The sequence below is a fragment of the Gouania willdenowi genome, chromosome 6 (genome assembly GCF_900634775.1).
Source record: "Gouania willdenowi chromosome 6, fGouWil2.1, whole genome shotgun sequence".
NCBI lineage: Eukaryota > Metazoa > Chordata > Actinopteri > Blenniiformes > Gobiesocidae > Gouania > Gouania willdenowi.
The window spans coordinates 22,073,026-22,095,578 of record NC_041049.1 but is presented as its reverse complement, the minus strand read 5'-3'; the positions used below and the strand labels follow the sequence as shown (position 1 = coordinate 22,095,578).

Genomic DNA, 22,553 nt, shown 5'->3' with positions numbered 1-22,553 from the left:
AGTGCATGGTCGAGTCAGTTGGGTTGGTTATTTTATTTGCAGTATTCTGGATGTAGGAAAATGTAAGATAAAAATGAGTTTTTATAGCTCATGGGGATTAGAGACCATGAGCGACTGTGTAGTGACCCTGTTGGAGCTTCTTGTCAAAAGCCTGTAATCCCTATGGAATCCTGTCCCAGCTGACAGTGACTGACTCACAGGTCACACTGACAGAAGCTTTCTACATCACACTCGTACTCAAGCATTAAAAAGTGTTTCCTCACTATTATACCCCAAATCTTATGTCAGTAACATTACGTATACGATATGATAACTGTGCATAGATCATTTTTTGTGACAATATCATACCTGTCGCCTTCTGACACTTCTTTATATGTTATTTATCTACATATTAGTGTACAGCCAAGCCAAGTGAAGTAAAGTCAGAGCAGTTTCAAGATCTAACAAATAGACGCAGAATCATTTTCACTGTGTATAACCCTTCAATCTGTTCAGTATTCACCTTGTCAGATCAGAATCAGAAATACTTTAATGGTTCCAGGGGAAATTATTTTTGTCACAGAGACTGGAGAAATATTATCAATGAAAGGGAAAAATAAAATAAAATAAAATAATGTTAATCAACTAAGGATTAAATACTACAAGTGCACACATGACGGTGGAAAAACTCAAATAAGAGAATAAAAGAAAAATAACAATAATACATATATACAAATGTATAAATATAATACATATATATACAAAAATCAAAAAGCTGAAATACAAAAAGATCAAATATATCAATCAATTTCTGGGTGTTGTGGCGGCTTTAATAAATGAGACGAAGGCAAGCTTTAGAGTTGCTGGTCACAGGGTTTATTATGTCAAAGGATTGGAGGTGAACAGAGTGGTCTGGGATTCAGAGGTTATTACCAGCTTTAAGTGTGTCTGCTGTTCAGTGCTCTCCCTGCTATGTATGTTGCTGATAGTGGTACTCAAAATATGGCTGAGTCTCCTCAGGCAGAGACCTTGGTGTGTGCTATGGTATCTGGTCTGCTTAGGATAGTCTGACCAGAACTGACCAGAGGGTATTTTATCAAACCCAGCTCAGGGTTAAGTCACCTTGGTTACCATAGTAACACAGTTCGTGGGTCAAACCTGCTCCCGACCAGCACTCTCATGAAACCACGTCATCATTATTAAAGAAGTCATTTAGTGATGCTTTAAAACACTCAATAAAGAGCTATAAAAGGAAAAATGAATCAAAAATACTTCTGTTATACCTTTTTTTTTTTTAAATACCACTTTAAAACTGTAATTTAAAAGGAAATTAAACAGAATATCATGGTAAATGTTTTATGATTTTAAATCCATACAAACGGCAATAAAATCATTGTCTACATGTTTAATGTGTACCGTATTTTAATGAGATATCACAGTCTCCATGTGTTTAAACCATCAGTAATAATATATAAGGATAGGTGCGTATCCATCGCCTCCGTTTACTGCACGGTATAAATGTGTCCATTCATTGATCAGAGATTAATAATGAGAAAGCTGTGGATATACACAGAGGGAGGGGCTTCAGGGACAGTCACAGGGCAGAGCACTAAGGCTCCCAATGACAAAGATACACTATCACTTTAAGGGATGTGCACTCACCTCCCGTGCACAGCTCACCTGCACCTGCAGCGTCTGCACCGCTGCTGCTCACGCTGTTCATTTAGTGCTGAGTTCAACAAACTATTCATCACACACTCACAAGTCTCATAAATTACATATCATTTAATTGTGAGTTACATCATCTCTTTTATTAAACGCTGACAGGTGTTAAAAAAACGTATCAAGCGCACGCGGTCAGTGTGTGATCACATGCTTCAGTTGTTTTCTGTGATAAATTGACTAAATAACACCTTCTTTAACCCTTTACTACTTTTAAAATGTTCAAACCACAGTCGGTACTTTTCTTTTTTTAACGTGTCAGTCTTTTATTTTTTACTGCTCAGTAACAGATGACGTCACATCCTGTTGGTCTCAGCATTGGTTCCTATTGGCTTCTCATTCATCGTAAAAGCTGCAGCGCATGCACCGTCACTCTCTAATTATTAAATCTGTGATCGATCTCATGTGTCTTATGAGGATGTGCACTTAGGCTAAACACTGTCAGCTGGCTTGGCTCAGCTGGGGAGCTTCAAGCTGAGAAGAGTTTGATGAAATGACCTGACTCTACTGAGAGCACTTTGATGAAATACCCCCCAGGAGAGAGCGTTCTGTAATTACATATCACTGGATTAGATTTGGGTCTTACATACGGCTCGGCCGCCGCCGCCTGCTTTGGCGGGGGGGGGGGGCTGTTCTGGGCCGGCGGGGGTCGCCTCCTGGACTGCAGGGGGATGTGGCTAGTGCCTGGCTCCGGCTGGGGGGGGGGGCCCGCCGTGCTTCGTGTGGCCGGCATGGTTCGGCGGGGTGCCCCGGGGGTCTCTGGTTGTGCTGTTCGGCGCGTCCCTGGGGCCCGCAGTGCCGCGTGCCTGTCTGTGCCATCTACCCTCTCCGGTGGCCCGCCATGCGGATGGGCTGGGCTCATACCAGACAGGCCTCCTACATGGACACTTCACGTTACTCCCAGCTGGTCTGGCTCACCCACTTGTTGCACCACACTCACATACCCAACCCTTGGGGGGCTGGATGGTGGGGCTGGGGGTGGAGGGGGCCGCCGCCTGTGCTACTAAGTAGTGGCTCCCTACTAATCCATCCAATGGGCCGTGGGCCTTGGCTCCTCTGTTGGGGTCTCGAGCGGGGGGGCTCTCTGGGCCCTCCACTCGGGGGGTTGGGTGCTTGGGTGTGGGTGGGTGGGGGGCGCAGGATGCCGGCGGGGGCCCTTGAGGTTGGGGGCTGGGGTCGGTGGCGGGATGCGCTGGGTGCTCGGCTGCTTGGGGCTTCCTCGGATGTGTGTGTGTGGGGGCGGTGGCTGCCTTTCGGCCTGGGATCTTGGGGGCGTCTGGGGGGCTGTTAACCCTAACACCTCCCCCTCCACCTAGGTGTAACACTGCTCTCCCTTTTTATATCCTCCCTATAATAAAAGATTGTTTACCCTTCCTTAGGGAGGGCTGGTGATGGTCACAATTAAGCAATAACATAAATCAATTTATTTTGTTGCAATAACAAAACATGCATTGCTGTCTCATAATGATTGCACTTCTTGTAGTGTTGACCTTTGACAGCATGTGCAGAGAAGTAAAAAAAAAAAGAAGAGCATGTAATCAGTTGTGCATTTTATAAACTACAGTAAATATAATCTATAGTGTTCTCCTTGCCTTTCTTTGTAATAACAGATCCTCTGTGGTTGCTACAGCTAGGTTGTAATCAGGGCTGTGTTTTGCTAAAAGGGAACCTTAAACAAGATTTAAAATATTATTTTGCTACTCGCTAATTTCTCCCTCTGCTATCACAAATGAATTGCTTCCAGTGGTACGATGGATACGACTAAGTTAAAAGGAAAAGCACAGCATACTTTAGTTAACGCCTGCATTTACTACTGCTCGTGTTCGCTATGCATCACTGGCAGTAATTTCTACATTTAAAAGCAGAGAAATGAAGTATTCCTCCATGGCAGTAGTTGGCAGTAAGCAACACATTAATGCTACTTTGTGGTACACACTAGGAGAAGTTTCAACAGCCTTGAATGCCTATTTGTGTATTACATCTTCCTTTAAATCTTTAATATGAATTGTAACCTGATGTAATCCAGCAAATGCACATGAATGTATGAGTAAATTGAGCATCATCAGTTCATAATAAACTGTGATGTTGTTCGTGCTTTATTTGCAGCGACAGCACAGTTAACTTAAAATAAGGATACAAAGAAAAGTGAGCCACATATTCCCAATGCTGGAGGAGAAGCTTGTTATCAGTTACTCTGGAGATTTACCACAGAATTTCTACCTCCAAGCTTAATGCTAATTAGATGAGCTACATTTCAAACATAAGCTGACAAACGCCGGCTCTAATTTAGGGCATATTTACGATAAGGTATTTAACAGACTCTGGTAGATTGGATGGAATAGGATGATTCCTCGACATTTATATGTACAGTATATACATACATACAAGTAATGCTGGGAAATGGAAAATGATCTTGTTTCGTTTAATTCAAAGTGCAAAAACAAGAAGTATAATATGAGTCAGATCAATATTTGGTGTAAAACAAGCATCTTATCAGTATGACGTGATTAAATTATTATTGAAAAAACTGTTGTGGGGTAATCAGGAGAATGTTTACACATTGTTAAAAAAAGGGGTGGCAATAATTATTTATTTCCCATGTAGGAAGACAAATACGAACACCACAACACAATAAATTATCCACCAGTACCAGTTTGACTGAGTGAGTGTGTTAAGAGTCTTGGAATATCCTACTGAAGTAGAAGTACTGTTACTTGATTGAAATTATACTCAAGTACAAGTAAAAAGTAGCTCAATTAAATAATACTCAAAGTAAAATGTACAAGTTACTTTCAGCCCCCGTGTTTATCATTGATAATAAATCTTTCCACGGTTCCCTTATACAGCAAACATCTCATCTATAAACTGAAAAAGGAAGAAATCGGAACTTCATTTATTTTCCACAAAGGCATCTGTATAAAATAAAAAGTTTGTCAAAATGTACAATTATTCATTTATGTATTTATTTTAAATGAAATAACACCAACGAATTCAATTCAAAATAAAAAATTATAATTCTCAGGCTCTAAATATAGCTACATTTGTCTAAAACAGTGCCATGCCAAATGTGCCATGTGAGTAATAACATACGGTAATAGGTAGAAACCACAACCTGAACCAAAGAAAGTGGCTGGGCGTTGATCAGAAATGGCATGACTAATCACAATCAGAATGACTTTATTTATCCCAGGGGGGAATTACTAGTGGTACAGCCACTCAAGAAATATTACAAATAAAAAGAATAAACATTAAACAGAGAAAGAAAGAAAGAAAGAAAGAAAGAAAGAAAGAAAGAAAGAAAGAAAGAAAGAAAGAAAGAAAGAAAGAAAGAAAGAAAGAAAGAGAAGGAAAAAACTTACATAATTAAGTAAAAAGAGTGTAAATTAATTAGGGATTAAATACAAGCGCACACATTAAAATAGTAAAAAAGAAAAATATATATATATATATATATATTATAAAAAAAAATAAGATAATAATAATAATACAAACATACAAATATGATACAGATATTTACAACAATCAAAGCTGTGAGGTTACAGTGATGAATTGTAGTCTGATCTCCACATGCAGGAATGATTTCCTGTGGCGTTCTGTGGAGCACCGTGGTTGGATCAGCCTGGTGCTGAAAGTGCTTCTGTGACTGACCAGCACATCATGGAGTGGGTGGGACTTAATGACCAAGATGGCCTTCACCTTGGAAAGGCTCCTCCTCTCTGTCACCACTGTCAGAGAGTCCAGTTCAATCCTCACAACATCACTGGCCTTGTGGATGAGTCTGTTGAATCTGTTGGCGTCTGAGACCCTCAGTCTGCTCCCCCAGCAAACAACAGCGTAGAGGATCGCACTCGCCCGTGGTGGAGGTGGTGAAGAGGAAGGGAGAGAGTAAAGTCCCTTGAGGGGCCTCGGTGTTGCTGACCACTTTGTCAGACACACAGTGTCTCAGGCGTACATACTGTGGTCTGCCAGTTAAGTAGTCCACAATCCAGGACACAATGGAGGAGTCAACCTGCATCTCTGTCAGCTTCTCACCCCGTAGAGCCACACGGATGGTGTTAAAAAAACATGTGCTCGCCGGTTTGTCCAGGTGAGAGTAGACACGGTTGAACCTTGGGCTGTAGAGGGTCCAGGTGTGGTCTGATAGATGGTCGGAGCTGCACCAGGATAAGTCTCTCCAGGATATTCATGATGTGGGAGGTCAACGCAACTGGTCTGTAATCCTTGGAGCCGCTGGGACGTGGAGTTTTTGGAACAGGAACCAGGCAGGATGTCTTCCACTGCACAGGGAACCTCTGCAGAAAATTATAGGAACATATGGATGATGTTCAATGTGGACCGTGAAACGGAAATAAAAGAGAGTCACAGAAAATTATAATTTACTCAGTAATTGTTGGGTGTTAAAATGTAACAGATTAATTATTTTAAAATGTACTTAAATGCATACTGTGTAACTTTTGGCCACTGGGGGCGCTATACCGGTAACTTTCACGCAAGCGCCTCTAGTGGCCACAAGCGCTGCAGCACTGTCGCAAAAATCAACAAACAGTCAGTCGGGCCAGCGTCCCTTCATTTGATCGTGTATGCAGACAGTAGTTGACCTGTGACTTCGGGTTTAAGGATTGGCTCTAAGGGCTGGGATGCGAAGCGGGGCTGGGCTCGCATCACGGCTACAGTCTATGGGCTGGAGGAGCAGCCTCCACCGCCGCCCTCCTCTCTTCTCCGCTGGAGTCCCAGCGCTCGGCCTTCCTCGCCGCGTCGGCGGTGCTCCACTCGCTGGCCTTGCCTTGCAAGATTCTAACATAAACAAGGATTTTGTTTGTGCGGTTCAAGCTATTTGGAAACAAAACAAGCAAAGATGCAAACAAAACAATGTTATTTCCATTTAAATCCTATCTCCTACTGTATCTTCAGCTCCAAACAACCACACAGTGTTTCTGTTTTCCTAAACGACGTTACAAAGCTGTGCTCCAAAATCCTTTTGTTGCTGCAGGCTAAGTTTGCAGGCGCTCAGTTCCAGGGAGAAAAGAAACTTGCAGTGAACTCAGTGAATGGTTTCCAGCATAAATAGTGAATGGAGCTCTGTCTCTGAAGCAGTCAGACACACACTCTTAAGTCGCACTCATGTGGTGGTGAAACAAACCCTTTCAAACAAAGGTGAGCACCTCATCCCTGAAGCAGCATGAATATGGGGCGTTTTCTTTCTTTCTTTCTTTCTTTGACCACGGGGTCCAAGATGGATGGCTGCTGGGTGCTATAGCAACCAGTGGGGCTATTATGTGTCAATGTGGCAGAGGGAGAAAAAAGGACGGCACAAGATATCATCAACAACACATATTTTCTTTCTGTCTGTAGTCACTGCCAGGCCACACCAACACGGACACACGCACACGCTTCCTTGTATATTTATGTGATGTCTTTTCTTGTAGCTCACACATTTAGGGAAGAATAAATGAATGATGGAATGCACAGATGTAGGGGGCTTTTGTGTGAGATGATTCACGTTTTTCAGCAGTCTTAAAAACACATGTTCCTATCCACCTGATTCCTCTGGCTCCAAATCAGGGTGCAACTTCCTGTGCACAAATTAAAGTTTCTTTCTTTGTTCACTTTGTCCGTCAAACAAACACTGTGGTTTCCTCATGACCTAAAAGGATGAATAGTTTATCAGCAGCTCTTTCCCAATGGCATACTGCATGAATGGGTGAATGAGCTGATACTGAGAAGCACTTTGGGACGACTTTGATGGTCAAAAAAATCATTGTATACATCAATTCCATTTACACACTTGCTTTTTAGTGGTCAAAACGCTCTCATTTAGACGATTCATTTAATATTAAAGCTTGAAAAACTATGTGGTTCGCCTCAAAATAGCTGTGATTAATTAAGTTGTGCCTTTGTATGTTCACTGTCATCTGAACTTTTTTAATGCAGTTTCATATTGTTCAGATAGATAGATAGATAGATAGATAGATAGATAGGCTTTGTTCTAGACTTTTAGTCCATATTATAAACAGACAATATATAAAAACCCAAAAAGAATACATTAAAAGATGTTTTTTTTAATATATATATATATATATATATATATATATATATATATATATATATTTTTTTTTTTTTAATTTTCTTTGTCTGCACATGCTGTCAAAGGCCAACACTACAATCTTTTTAAGACAGCAATGTATGTTTTGTTATTGCAATTAAAAACATGCATTTATTTAAATAATAAAAACAATAATAATAATAATAATAATAATAATAATAATAATAATAATAATAATAATAATAATAATAATAATAATTTCAAAAAAGGTATTATATAAAAATTTTAATTGCCAATATAGGAGTGGTGATTTTACTGCACTGGAACACTTGTATCCCCTTCCCATATCATAGGGGTTCTCAACTGTTCTCACCCTGAACCCATATTTTTGCAACGGTCATTAAATCGCAACACACTTTTTTTTTCAGAATTCAACCAATCCAATTTAATTTTCAAAAATAGCTGTTGAAAACATACATGTATACTCTTTTTAAAATAATAATAATAATAATAATAATAATAATAATAATAATAATAATAATAATAATAATAATAATAATAAATCTATATATTTGCATGTGCAACATGCATTTCACAGCATGCCTGTCAAAGAAAAGTTTCTTCCAAAATGAAAGACAAGTCCAACATGAGAGACATTACGTATTTATTTATTTTAGACCAACTATCCACGACCCACCCTGTACAGGTTTGCGACCCGCTTTATGGTCCCGACCCACCAGTTGAGAATCACTGCCTTAACATGTGGCATGTGCTTCTTTCCAAATGTTAAAGGGACCAAAGTAACAAAGATAGCTCAACTGAAAGAATATTATAAGTGAACTTTACTACCAGGATATTTAGAATAAGAGTTGATTTAGAAAGTGTAGGAACTAAAGTTATTTAAGTAGGCTGCTGGATATCACAGTTGTCCCAAATAATAGTCTTATTAACTTGTTATATTATTTTATTTAGTTTTGCACATATTAGTCTTTAACTACTGTTTATATTTGTATTTCATGTTTACATTGTCACAGAGAGCACAGTTCAAGTCAAATTCCTCGTGTGTATAACATACATTACATGGGCATTAAAATTGATTCTGATTCTGATTCTGATTCTGATTGAAGCAACACTTTGACTCACACTGCTCAAAGAGTTCTCCAGTGGCGCCATCTGCCGGTGTTTTGGCGCCAATGCGCTTCTGTCGTCATCACTAAGCGACAGTCCAGTGCTCGTCCTTCACTCAGCAACAGATAAACACGTTATAAAAAGTCCATGTTTGGGATCTGAAACCGGTTATTATTGATTTTGAGGAGTTTGTGAAGGGACAGCGACAAATAGGAGACATTACACGGTAAATATTTCTTTTATGCAGTAAGTTTAATGTTGGTCTAACAGTTTGGTTTCGTTTTACACAACGTTAACCTAACATTTAGCCTTTAGGTTTCTATTGTATGTCGGTAATTTTACTGTAGTTTCCTTAAAATTTTTTGGAACACGTTTTTGTTCTGAATGAAAACACTTGTGAACGTATGTTTGAAATGTTGTGAGCTCATGTTTAAACGACTATTAGCCATAACATTACGAGTGTGAATGAACAGGTTCTGACACATGATGACACAGACTGTTAAACAGTGTTCTGTTAGGTGGCCATGTTATAAATAAATGTAAAACGAGATTGTTTGTATTAAATCTAAATTTGTATTTCTATCTATCAATGTATTTCGATTTTTTTTTTTATTTGAATGAGTTTAACAAATATATATATAGTTCTTTTTTTTGTTTTTTTCTGATTTTATTATTAATGGTAGATGAGTGAACATCTGTTAGGTAGCAAAGTTAAAGACATATTTACAAAACCATATTACATAACCTGTATTTGACTACACAGAGAAAAACATATATCATCTGATCGATTAAAAAATATGAAACGAGATTTTTTTGTATTAAATCTAAATCTGTATTTCTATATTATCAATGTATTTCATGCTCATACTGTTAGAGTTCCATTTTTGAGGTTAAATATTTTGGATTCATAATATATTAGTCTTGATTCTTGTTCATTATTGGATTAATGGTTGATGTATTTTATTTTTTCTTCATGGTTTTTCCCAGAATCTGAGTCAAACATGGCGACAGCAGCTCCAAACTCCGCTGAGAGAAAAACCTGCTGGGATGCTCGAGACCTTCTGTGGAAATGTTTAGATGACAATCATGACAACGTTTCAGCTTGTCAGAAGTTCCACAACGAGTTTGAGGCAAAGTGTCCGGCTCAGTGGGTAAAAGACCTCTCTGATCAGATGTTTTATTTCATTGATTTATTTCATTCGTTAATGCCATGTCGCTCTCATTCTTCTCTGGCAGGTGAAATATTTCACAAAGAGGAGAGACTTTTTAAAATACAAGGAGAAGATGGAAACAGAAGGATTTACACCAGCTGACGGCCCTCAGGGGGCTTCATAACCACAACTCCCCATGAAAGCAGTCAAACACTGCAGATTGACGGGCTGAGACACATGAGGACAATGAAAAGCAGCTTTGAGTTAAATCATGGACTGTGCCTGTTTGTATTCCTCATTTTTATTTATTGGAAGAGACCACTCAACCGCCGGACATGTTAAATAAATATACGTGAAATGGTAAAATGATTATTGTTTCAGAGCTGCAGATCAAAACCCATTCACTTTAGATAATGTTTGATTTTGTTTTCTGGTCACAGACAATTTAAAATTTTGGATTAGTCACAGTTGGGGCTAATCTGCATCCTTAACAGGTACTAAGACTAAACATGCAAAAAAAAAAAAAAAACATGGGAGATCTGTTTTTCTTTGTAGGATAAATAAATATAACATGTATTCTGTTTCCACTGTTTACAACAGTGCGTGTATCCTCATGAGTTGCTGAAGATCGTTCTTTATTTCAGCAGTTGGTAAAGTTTAAATACGGTAATTGTGTGAGTTTTTATGAATAAACGAAACCTGCCCAGTGGTTCCAATAATTATTTTATTCTTGTACATGTATTTTACCAATACACAGCCCTCCCTCTAATTAAATACAAATTAAATATATATATACAGCTTATTTGAAACACTAGTTTATAATACAATATGTATGTGTATTTACATGAGTGTTGCCCCGTCTGTCAAACAGGTGAAGACATAAAAAAAAAAAGCATGTCAAGTACAGACTTGTCATAGTACGGCCTCACAGGTGAGAGGCTAGATAGTGTGTTTTATGATGCGCGAAGGCAGATGAACAACTAATGAGTAGAATGGCACAAATAATGTATATTTTGACCAACAATCATCAGCATCCATGAGAAATATGATGGGAAGAGATCATCGAGAGTACGCTAAACAGTAAACAACAGAGAAAAATAGGGACAAACACCAAGCAAACAAGTTGATAGACATTATTTTAGTGTAAAAATATGATTAATGACAAAACAGGTCGAAGGCTTAGCATAAATAAAGTACATTTCAGAAACCTAAAGGCCATCCCCCTCATGCACAGCAGATTCATTGTCATTCTGTGTAATAGTAGTTGTTACTGTTGGGAATTCTCACATAGTAATGTTAGTGTTTGGTATTAAGACTAATTTTTTATTTATTTATTTTTAAGTGATCTTTACAAATCCATAGCTTCATTATATGGCCTTAGTTCTGAGAAACTGTGTCTGCTGCACCTGACTGTGACTGAAAGATATGAGGCATCCATAATGTAACAAAACTCTTCACTACATATGTACTTTTTATGTGTTTAACACACAGGAATTTGCACCCACAACCTTGGAATAGCATCTCCAGGGATAAAGTGGATCGGTCGGAGACAGCAAGCAGGAATTTGACAGGATGAAAACATGGCTTTGATTCATTTCACAGCAGAACAAAACCAAACCCTTCACAGACACAACTACAGCGTAACAAGAAAAAAACTGTTTATGTCAGAGTGTAGCAACAAAAGACTGTCAGAAAACCACTGATCTACCAGTTTACAGTAGAGTGTACAGTACAGTACAGAGAAAGACACAATGGAAGCCTTTACCTAGCTTGAATGCAGCAGCTACATTATTGTTTTACGCTAAACCATGTGACTAGCAGCTATAAGTCACATTTAAGGACAAATGTGTAATAATGTGTTGTCAAAGAGCAACACATGGATACAGCAAAAGGTCATTTCTAGAATAAAAGAACCTGGTTTGTTTACAGCCACCTGGCAGCTAGCTTAGCATTAGCATTAGCTAAACCTTTGATGAAATCACATTAAGGCTCACAGGGTATAAAGCAAAAACACAATTCAAACAGTTTTCATTAAAACAAGATATGACATTATGCCTTTTGAGAGAATGTAGGATTTATTAAACACATGATGACAGTATACATCAACCTGCAATAGCATTATTGTGTAAAAAAACATGTCTGTAGTAGTTTTGGGTTTCCCCTAATGGCCACCTTGACAAAGGTAGCATTCTTTGTTTTGCCCATGACAAATACAATCTTTCATTATTGATACATGAAACGGTCCTTTCTTCACTTTTCAGCCATTTTTCTCCTTTAAGGCCAGTTGAATCAATCTGATTCTGAGCGAGACCATCCGTCCACATCATTTTACTGTGTTATTCTTCCCAGACTCCTCTGTCCTTCTCTGTCCTTCAGTAATGATGCTTATTCCTCTGTCTGTGATGATTATAAGCTCCCAGTGACGTTTCTGGATACTGCCCAGGCTGGGAACTCATTCAGACTGAAGAGGGGAACCCCCCAGGTGCTGATTGCCAACATCACCACTGCAACACCGATAAGGTTCACACCGAAACCAGCCTTCACCTGAAGAGAGCAGAAAACAGTCAATCTCCATGCACACTGGACTGAAAACTGATCATAGTGGTGGGATTTTAGCACCGACTAACTCTGTGGTTCTCACACTTTTTGGGCTCAAGTACCCCCTTTCTCTTACTTTTGAGTCCAACTACCTCCTTTGTGCCACGACTACATTTTGCTCAGAATTCTGTGAAAAAACAACTATAGAACATAATGATTAGGGGTGTGTATTACCTGGCATCTGGCGATACGATTTGTATCCGAATACATAGGTCATGATACGATACGATATATCCCGATATTAAAGTATAAGGCGTTTATTGTAATTTTTTTTATATATATATGACTTGAGAAACAACTAATCTGTAAATGTGTACACCTTCATGAGAACATTACGTATATTTTACACTCAAAACATTGGCTTTAACATGCCATGTGCCAACAACTTAAAATAAAAAAAAACATACAATCTGTGTGTGGTTTTTAAACCAACTTTGACTTTAGTGCAACATGGCTTTAGTGCAACTTAACTGAGGTATATGTCTAGAACAACAAATAAATGCAGAAAGTTAATACTTTCTTTTTAGATTTTATTGAAAAAACACAAGCCGGTCAACATGCCCAGGTTTCAGCACTTCTTTGTGTAGTTACAATATCTGCTGCAGTGGAAAAGACTTTCATGATTAAATAAAGGTTAAAAAATAAATATAATAAAATAAAATGTAAAAAAATAAAAAACAAATCGATCCGAGAATCGCACAATGTAACATCGGGATATATTGCCAAATCAATTTTTTCCAACACCCCTAATAATGAAATAATCTGATTTTGTTAATATCATCATTTTGTGTGTTTTTGTTGTTGTTTGTCTGTTCTTTTCGGCATATTTTTCTCATATTTTGTGTGTTTTTGTTGTCTTTTCGTGTGTTGTTAGTGTTATTTAAATTATTCTATCTCAGTGTGTGTGTCTTTTGGCGTATTTTGTAGTGATCTCAAGTATTTTTCTCTCATTTAGTGTGTCTTTGTTGTTGTTTTGTGTGTTGCTGGTAATGGTATTTTTCTCTCTTAGTGTGTTTTTGCTGTCGTTTTGTGTGTTTTGTTGTTGGTTGTTAGTTGTTTTTATCATTCAGTATATTTTATTTATCTTATTTTGTGTGTTTTTGTTGTCGTTTTGTGAGTTGCTGATAATATTTAGTATGATGATCATTTTTAACTTTAACTAAACATTATAAAAACCCATATTTTTAATGCTTTCATTTTTTATTTTCCCCTCTCTCTCTCTCTCTCTCTCTCTCTCAAGAACTCCCTGTAGTGCCATCGCGTACCCCTAGGGGTACACGTACTGTACCCCATTTGATAAACACTGGACTAACTGTTGTGTGGTTATGTAACAAACAATCTGACGTTCTGTTCTTTTAAGCCCCATGAGGCTGCAGGTGCAAAGAGAGCACATGTGTGTGCAGGGGGGGTGGGTTGTACCATGTCTCTGATCTGCACGTGGCCGTAGCTGAAGACTATGGCGTTGGGGGGGTTTCCCACTGGAAGCATGACCCCAAATGACACGCACATGGTGGACGGGATCAAAGTGTGCAGTGGGTTGATTTGTAGAGTCTCTGACTGGACGGAGAAAAGAGAAAAATCAGAGGAAAAATAAAACGACACAGCAGTGTAGGCTACATGGTCAATTCACTTAAAGTATGACGTGTGGTCTGAATTTAAAGTACGGTGGTCGTACCAACGCAGACAGGATGGGTAAGAAGACGGTGAGGGTTGCTGGGTTAGAGGCAAACTCAGTGACTGCAGACACCAGCAGACAGGCCAGCAGGGTGACGGCCCAGGGAGGGAGACCACTCATGGGCTCCAGCTGTCTGCCAATCCACACAGACAGACCAGACACCTGCACACACACGCACAAATCACAATATTACTTCATTTTCTACAACAGTTCATGACACAGACTTAATAATAGATGTTAAAATGGTGTAACTTTGTGATACAGTACCTTACATCCAGCAGCTAGTGCGTATCCTCCTCCCACCAGGATGACAATCTCCCATGGCATCAGTCTCTGGAAGTCCTTCCAGGTGATCATCGGGGCGAGAGGGTCTGAGTCTGAACTCTCATCTGGTTAAAACCATAGTAGGTGAAACTGTTAAATGTATTTAGGGCAGGGGCCACCAAACCACGAGCTACTTTAACGTTACTGAATAATCTGAAGGACTACCAGTTTAATATATACTGAAATATTAAAAGTTCACTTTTTCACTTTAATTAGAGAAAAAAGGATGACAAGCATTCATTTAAAAAGGTAGTAAATACCTGAGTTTCAACACACAACACTTTGTTTCACTTAATTTCTGCAATTGTTAAATTTTTAAAATGACCACTTCTGAAACATTTCAAAGGATAAATATATATTTTGTTTTTTTGCTTTTTAAAGCATCACAATATAAACACCAAATCTGCAGCATCTTTAACGAAATCCTATCTTATACTTGAACACGTTTGTAACAATGTTTCAGTGGAAATAGACATTTAAAGATGGTTAATTAATTTATTTCTTTTTAACTATATAAAGTGCAACAGTATTTAACTCTACTGACTACATCTATCAGTTGAATTTATTTTTGTGAGTTTGAAGCCTAGCAAATAGTGCTCTTGTTAAAACAGGCCTGAGGGCCCCTCCATTAGTCTGTACGGGCTACCTGGTGACCACGGCCATTTAGGAAATACCATCTTAACTTCACTTATCTTTTAAAGAAAACATTTGTTTAAAGATACATTTTGCTTAAGAGTAGTTTCATAAATACATAAATGACCAAAGTTGAAAATAATAAATAAATCAACTACGGAGGAAAAGTAGTCAGGAATGAAAAGAATCAATGCAAATGACTATCAGACCAACCAATGGCTGATGACTGATCTATGCGTGCCTTCAGGCTGATCATCATCTGTCATCAATGTTTCACTTCTTATTTACTCTTGTAGTGTGATCACACTGTAGCTTTACGTTACACACGGTGTTAAAATAGTTTAATCAGCCTGTTGTCTGTCAGAGTTTCATTTACTGAGCTGCAACAGCTGACGCGCGCACCACGGCACACAGCTGATCAGCTCTGCGACGCTGTTCTCACCCCCTTCCAGGACAAAGAGTGGACGGTACGGATAAAATATAATGAAATGTAACACATTTTGTCCCGTCTAGAACTGGTAAATGTGAACATATTAGAAATGCTGGGATTCTGGGACTCTCTTCTGCAATATTATGAGTCCGTGTGGCTTTAAATGTAACTAAGTCCATATTTCTAGTTAGGGATGTAACGATTAATCGTAAGGCAGTTAAAAATCGATTCATAGGTATCACGGTTGATATCGAATTTCTGAAAATTGAATCGCAGTACTTTTTTTAACCACAATTGTAGGCGGCGGGCGGAGTCTGCTAATACTTTCTTTCTTTCTGGCTGCCTTCTACTCTTAAATATGTTAATAAATGATTCATTGCCCCTTTAGCACTGAAAGAATATCTGTAATATTACTTGAATATCTGTAAAAGTCACGTTTTTCTATTAGCTCTGTCTGCTAGCATAGCTTCTCTTCTTCACTGCAAGATATCCGCATGCCAACCGACCACTGGGTTACCAGCGCCCTCTGCTGGTCCAAACAAATATGACGTAAATCAGTGTAATCACGGTTTTTTTTTTTTTTAAAGTCCAATTGTTAAGGCACAAAATACATTTTCAGTTGCACTTTTAAAAGAAAAAGAACTGTTATGCAGTTTTGCATTGTTTATTATACAACCAGAATTTAAATTAATAGGCTTCATTTTCATTTGTATTATTCCTTTATTTGTTTCATTCAAGATTTATTTGTAGTTAAATTGCATTGTTTTGAATAGTTTATCAAGGGATTCTTTTGACAATGAAATATAAAAGGAAAATAGTACAGTATTTTCTAGTTTTTTTCCCAAAAAAAAATTTTTGTCTACAGTCCCATTTTGTAAAATAAATCGTGAGAGAATCGTATCGTGAACCCAGCATCGTGAATCGAATCGTATCGGGAGTTGAGTGAATCGTTACATCCCTATTTCTAGTGCAATATAATGTTTCACCTTATGGGGGCGCTGCACTTATTCCAGGTAAGAGGAAAATAACTTTAGCAGACGGTAGAATGCGCGCAAGGCCAGATTTGAATGGGAACACCCACATTTCATGCCCGCTCCACCCAGAGTGCGTAACTGGGATGAAGGCCCGCAGCGACTGACTTAAGTACAGAGGGAGAATAGCGCTGCTGCGTGGCTTTTCTGACTTACGCGCATGGGAGAATAGAGCCCCATATGAGTATAGGATTTTGTGTGTTTATACACTAGTACTGGACAAAAGTTTTCGAACACCACACTTTTTCCAGGTTTTTACTGATAATTATTCATTTTCTTGTGTCGTTGCACGCTGAAATGAAAGCACAGAACAAATCAACAATTTGAGTGGAAAAAGAAATGATGGAATCCATGAACAATACTGTTCACCTGATGCTCATGAGAGTCTGGTACCACAGTGTGTACCAACACTGCTTTTATGCAAACAGAGGGGGTCAGTAACCAAGAAAAGTTGGAACAGCTGTAGGAATGAGTAGCACCAGCTTTCAAGGCTGATTCAACCTTCACTGCTGCAGAACAGCTTTAAATTGTTAACCCACTTCGTGTTCCCTGAAAAAGGCCTATTAGTATAATTCTGAAATGTACATTATTTTTCAGTTTTGGGTAAACAAACCTCTTTTTTTAACCTCAGTACTTACACTTGTGCCATTTCAAGCTATTTATTTGACTTGCACGACTTGAATTGCAATTAGTAACTGGAAAAATGAGGTTGTTCTAAAACTTTTGACTGATAGTGTATGTGTAGGTGTCCCAGCTGGAAAAACCTGGATGCCCCACGTCGTACAACGGATGTTCCGCACCTGCATTCTTACGTTTGGAGGATGAGGAGGAGAAGGGGCGCCTGGCGGGGATGAGGAAGAGCAGGAATCCCAGAAAGACTGAGACTGTCGCGTCAGTCCTGTAGCCTTTCCTGAGAAAAAGGTAACATATAACCATCATATGCTTCTTAAAGCACTCATCTATTTGACTGAGTGAGCAGCACTCAACAGTGATTTTAGTAGAACGTTTTATGTGCGTGTTGCAGATGTGCAATCTTCCTTACTTTTCGAAAAGAGACGTCCAGCCAGGCACAAAGCCAGGCTCTCTGGTGAACCACAGCAGTGTCATCAGGATGAAGAAAACACCTGTCACCACCTCTGGATAGCTGCGACACACACAAACCACAAGTGCCTGTCAGCAATAATTACATGTGTGACATGATGATGGCTCCACAACGTGCTGCTTGAGTGCTTGAACACATAAACGAACACTTTTTTTTTTTTACATTTTTCCACCTTGAAAATAAAATAAACCCCATTATTTGACAGTTTCTGAATAGATTGTAATTGGATTTCTGTAAGCTACAGTCAGTCAGCCGACAGGTCATCATACCTGATAGGTCCTAGTTTTGCGTACTCCTCATGGATCCTCATCTCCGACAGCATCTCCCTTCTGGTTTTGCGTTTCTTACTCAATGAACAAGTCTCTCTGAAGCTAAACACACAAACAGCAAAAAACATCAACCACGTTTTGATGACAATGCGGACATTTGTACAACCTGCAGCTCTGGAGGTTGCCCAACTAAACAGGGTAAAGGGATTATTATGATCCCTTAATGATAAGATATGAGAGTAGGGTTAAGAGATTTCCACCACAATTATTGCAAAATCTGTCCATCAGCATATGATGTAAAGATGGGCAATGAAAGCATTAGTGGGAACGTACTTGCAACCAAGGAAGAGGAAATGCAGCCACAGCCAGGTGAGCACCAGCATGATGAGAGCGATGGGGAAGCTGAAAATGAACCATGTGCCAAAGTTGATCACTTTAGCATCTGGATATCGTCTGGAAAGAGGAAGATCAGGAGGTTTCATGTTACAAATCAAAGTCAGGACTTGTAGATTATTAAAGAAGAGATTTGGACAGGAAACTCAGCAAACAAACAGTTTATTATTTATTGTAAAGGATCTCAGATATAAAGCAGGAATACTTTTGGTACGTGATACTTGCTGTAAAAATGCAAAAATGAGATAGCCGTCTGTGGTCCAAGAATTAGCAACAAGCTAACACATATTTTAGGGGAGAATACTGAGCCAGATGCTGGTATTGTAATGTTTGTGTTAAGTTTGCATCACTGTGAGATGAAATGAAGTGTGGTCAAATGTGTCTTAATTAATCACGATATTTCACCACGCGGTTATCTTAAAAAATATTCAAATAATTATTTTTTTAATCATATCATTTTTACCAAAAAAAAACTTGGTATTTGGTGTCAGTGAACCACATCAGACCTTATTAAACTACATCAGTCTTTAATCCATTTTAGATTGGAAGTTGATCACACTTTATTTTCATAAAACATACTGGGCACTTTTATAGATGTTACTTATTTTTAATAATTTAAGTGATGAACAGGTTCAGAATCTGTTGTAGAAGTAAAAGTTTAACTTTTTTTTTTATATTGGTACTGTACTTGAATTACAGCTAGTTACCATTTACTTGTTCTCGCAAGTTTATTAAAAAAATGTAATAAACTGTGTCATGTAATTTTGTAGCTGTAAAGGAGAAATTTGTAATTATTGATATTGCGAAGTACAGTATATCATATTGTGACATGCAAATCATATAATGGTAATGCACACCACGAGTCTCAATACCCAGTCCTAGTTTTAGATAAGCAAAGGAGGGGGGAAACCTCTAGACCTTTTATAGACAGTAATGACATCTGATCAGGGAAATCTGATGAAATGGAAAAGTCTAAAATGATGTAGAAATCATTCAACTCTGCAACGGAATTTGGGAAAATCAGGCAGCATTAGGCCGTTGATGTTGATGGAACGTTTTAAAATCACTCAAATATTCCAGACTGCTTCTGCTGGAATGAAGAGGGAGAGGTGGTGTGCTTACGACAAAAGCTACTAATTTAGTAGCTTAGGGGTGTAGAAAAAAAAAAAAATCGATTTCACAATATATCACGATTTTTTGTGTGCCGATTTTAAACCTTTTTTCTTTTTTTTTAATCGATTTAAAAAAATATATAATTTTTTTTTTTTTTCTTCTGATATTTAATCAATAATTAATTTGAGACTTCTACACAGTAGTTTCAGTGAAAAGAAAATTGTTGCACTTTATTTTATGATGGCAGTGTGTAACACTGCATTTTCCTTTTGTGCAAAAAACACTAATAATAAATAATAAATAGGATGTTTTTTTGAAGCAAATAGTTTTGACTCAATTTGTCCTCTGAATGATCAATATCTTCTGATGAACAAATACAGCAACTTGGTTTTTCATCTCTACGTTTAATTTTGATATTAACTGGGTAGAATATCACGATATATCGTGATAATATTGTATCGTGACCCAAATATGGTGATACGTATCGTATTGCAACATCCTTGCCAATACTCACCCCTACATGTCGTACATCTGTGATTGTAACAAACAAATAACATAAAGAACAAGTGGATCGATAGCACACAGCTTATAAAAGGCAGCACCATGACTACCCTTATTTCAGGTATGCACTAAGACAGCAGTTCTCAACTGGTGGGTCGGGACCCAAAAATGTACTGGGTGGGCCGCAGACAGCTAGTCGAAAATAAATATACACTTAATGTCTCTCATGTTGGACTTTTATTTTGAAAGAAACTTTTCTTTTGACAGGCGGGCCGTGAAATGCATGTTGCACATGGAAATATATAGATTTATGTTTAAAAGAGTATGTATTATACGTACATGCGTGTTTTCAACAGCTATTTTTGAAAAACTAAAATTGGTTAGTTGAATTCTAAAAAAAAAAAGTGGGTCGAGATTTAATGACCGTGGCAAAATGTGGGTCCCAGAATCCCTGCACTAGGATACAACATTTGGAATTTGCATGAGATGAAATAAGAACACAGTAATATCAACAAAGCCAAAATGTACCAAAGGTTTTGGGACTTTTAAATATTTCTACTATCAAAGGTGGTGGAGTCAGAAACATAGCATGAATGCGTGTAAGCATCTGGAAAATGATACAATAGCTCCTTATTAGCACCAGCAGGAGCCACAACACCCACTATCCCAGCACGCACACCATCAAAGTCCCAGACTGCGTTAGACACAGTACGACATGTTTGTACAGATGAAAATCAAGTGTGTAGGAAAAAGAAAACTATCACAGGGGTCAATGCCACCTTCATTCAATCTATTTAACAACAACGTAAAGCAACACGTTTAATATGATACAAACTGACATATAATATGTTGTCCCTTTATCAGAAACAATTACATAGAATTTTAAGAATTTTGACTTTAAAACTAGGGATGTCCCAATACAACTTTTTCATTTCCGATATGATACAGATATTGCTGCCTTGCGTATCGGCCGATACTGATATTGATCCAACATCAGCATGAATCATACATACTTTTTTTTCTTTAATAAAAAAATAATAATGACTTATTTCATAGTGTGGAATGTTAGAAAAGGTTTGATCAAGTCATGTCACTCAAACAGAGAACAATAGTCAGCAACAGTAGGTATGACGAAAAACTGACGCGTTAGTTATTAACCAATTGGTTACATACATTTCAACCTTCAACACAATATCTACAGTATTCTACAATTGAATAAAGTAAATTTAAAAAAAAATGAAGAATCCGGAAATTTGAATCCTACTGAGTCCCTGTGAGCGTGAGCGCGTGAAACTAATACGTAAGCGCGTAAAAGAAGGTCTAAGGGAGTTTTAAGCGCGCACGTGAAATCTTTTACGTGCGCGCTTATAAACGTCAGTCATCAGGCGGCATGCTCTGCTCGTAAGGAGTTAATCATGTTAGAGCATCTAGTAAAGCTTCATTATTAGGGTTAGCAACTAACTTCACGTGCTCGCTTACACAATACTAGTATTATGTGAGCACGCAATAAAAAAAAATAGATATCCGTGTCCCTTCAGGGGCTCCGTAGAATCTGATATCCGATATTCGTTTTTTCATGCTAATATCGGACCAATATCCGATATTGATATCGGCTCGGGACACCCCTATTTAAAACACTATTAGATACATTAGCTGCTGAGTTAAGAGTGAACATTAGGCACAGCTGGTGGAGATATTGAATAAAGCAGAGTGTAGACCAGGTCATTTGTTTCTGCTCTGATACGTATTTGCTGTCTAAATATTCACTTTATCATTATTCCCTTCAACCAACCCAGAGTCATTTTATTCAAACTTGGAAATCACTTCAATAGAACAGAAACAAACAGGTGCATTTAGAGGTGTTGTTTTAGCCATGCTAACCAATCGCGTTATGCTCATTATGCTAATACTATAAAGCAGTAAAACTACTAGTTGTCCTGTCATACTAGGGTTACAAGTACTTTATCAAACTGAATGAAAACCTGACCTTTGTCCAACAAGGTTCCTGTTGAAGAACTTGTTCCTGCCAGGATTAGCGCAGCAGCTAACGGAAATCGGCTCAGTCAGGACTACACAGGCTTACTGGTTTGATACCAGTCCCACCGTGGTGCCCCCAGATACTGAGGCGGGCTTCATTTGGATTTCATATGTTAAGGTTTCATTTATTCACACACATTTTTTTCCAGGAGATCTCCTGACATGTTTCGACTGTTATTGCCAGTCTTCTTCAGAGGCATCTGCTGGTCGTTTTTGATGTGTCCTTGACTTCCACGTAGTAATTACAGCAAGTTAATTTTATCTTCTTTTTGAATAATATGTTAAGGTTTCATTTATTCAAACAGCTTTTTTCAGTCAAACATGTCAGGAGATCAAAGTAAATTTCCTTTTGATTTATTTTTAGTCATGTGACCAAAATGCAACTTAAATTCATAATTTAGTCACCAGGACTCTTTCAGTTGTA

At 38.1% G+C, this 22,553-nt stretch overlaps 2 protein-coding genes across 3 annotated transcripts in view; one reads left to right on the top strand and one right to left on the bottom strand.

The window, feature by feature from the left end:
* Window positions 1-8,944: 8,944 nt before the first annotated feature.
* On the top strand, window positions 8,945-10,599 carry coa6 (cytochrome c oxidase assembly factor 6). Its single transcript, XM_028451360.1, has 3 exons — window positions 8,945-9,098; window positions 9,860-10,023; window positions 10,109-10,599. Exons 2-3 carry the CDS (start codon window positions 9,874-9,876, stop codon window positions 10,205-10,207), a joined length of 249 nt encoding a protein of 82 aa, XP_028307161.1. The 5' UTR covers window positions 8,945-9,098; window positions 9,860-9,873; the 3' UTR covers window positions 10,208-10,599.
* A 1,422-nt stretch (window positions 10,600-12,021) lies between these two features.
* Window positions 12,022-22,553, bottom strand: part of slc13a4 (solute carrier family 13 member 4) — a 40,692-nt gene continuing 30,160 nt past the window's right edge. The window contains exons 9-16 of one of the 2 annotated variants that reach the window (XM_028451333.1): window positions 18,419-18,538; window positions 18,086-18,187; window positions 17,757-17,858; window positions 17,515-17,624; window positions 14,564-14,685; window positions 14,297-14,458; window positions 14,041-14,178; window positions 12,022-12,567 (exon numbers count right to left, since the gene is read on the bottom strand). In XM_028451333.1, the coding sequence (XP_028307134.1) occupies window positions 12,430-12,567; window positions 14,041-14,178; window positions 14,297-14,458; window positions 14,564-14,685; window positions 17,515-17,624; window positions 17,757-17,858; window positions 18,086-18,187; window positions 18,419-18,538 (994 nt within the window). In that variant the 3' untranslated portion in view covers window positions 12,022-12,429. The remainder of the gene's footprint in view (window positions 12,568-14,040; window positions 14,179-14,296; window positions 14,459-14,563; window positions 14,686-17,514; window positions 17,625-17,756; window positions 17,859-18,085; window positions 18,188-18,418; window positions 18,539-22,553) is intronic. The other variant, XM_028451334.1, reaches the window with a different exon arrangement.

Bases quoted from the DNA above. Each gene is read 5' to 3' on its own strand.
- coa6 (XM_028451360.1), top strand. From the start codon at position 9,874: ATGGCGACAGCAGCTCCAAACTCCGCTGAGAGAAAAACCTGCTGGGAT. The intron at 10,024-10,108 runs GTAAAAGACCTC...CTTCTCTGGCAG, and splicing joins CAAAGTGTCCGGCTCAGTGG to GTGAAATATTTCACAAAGAG.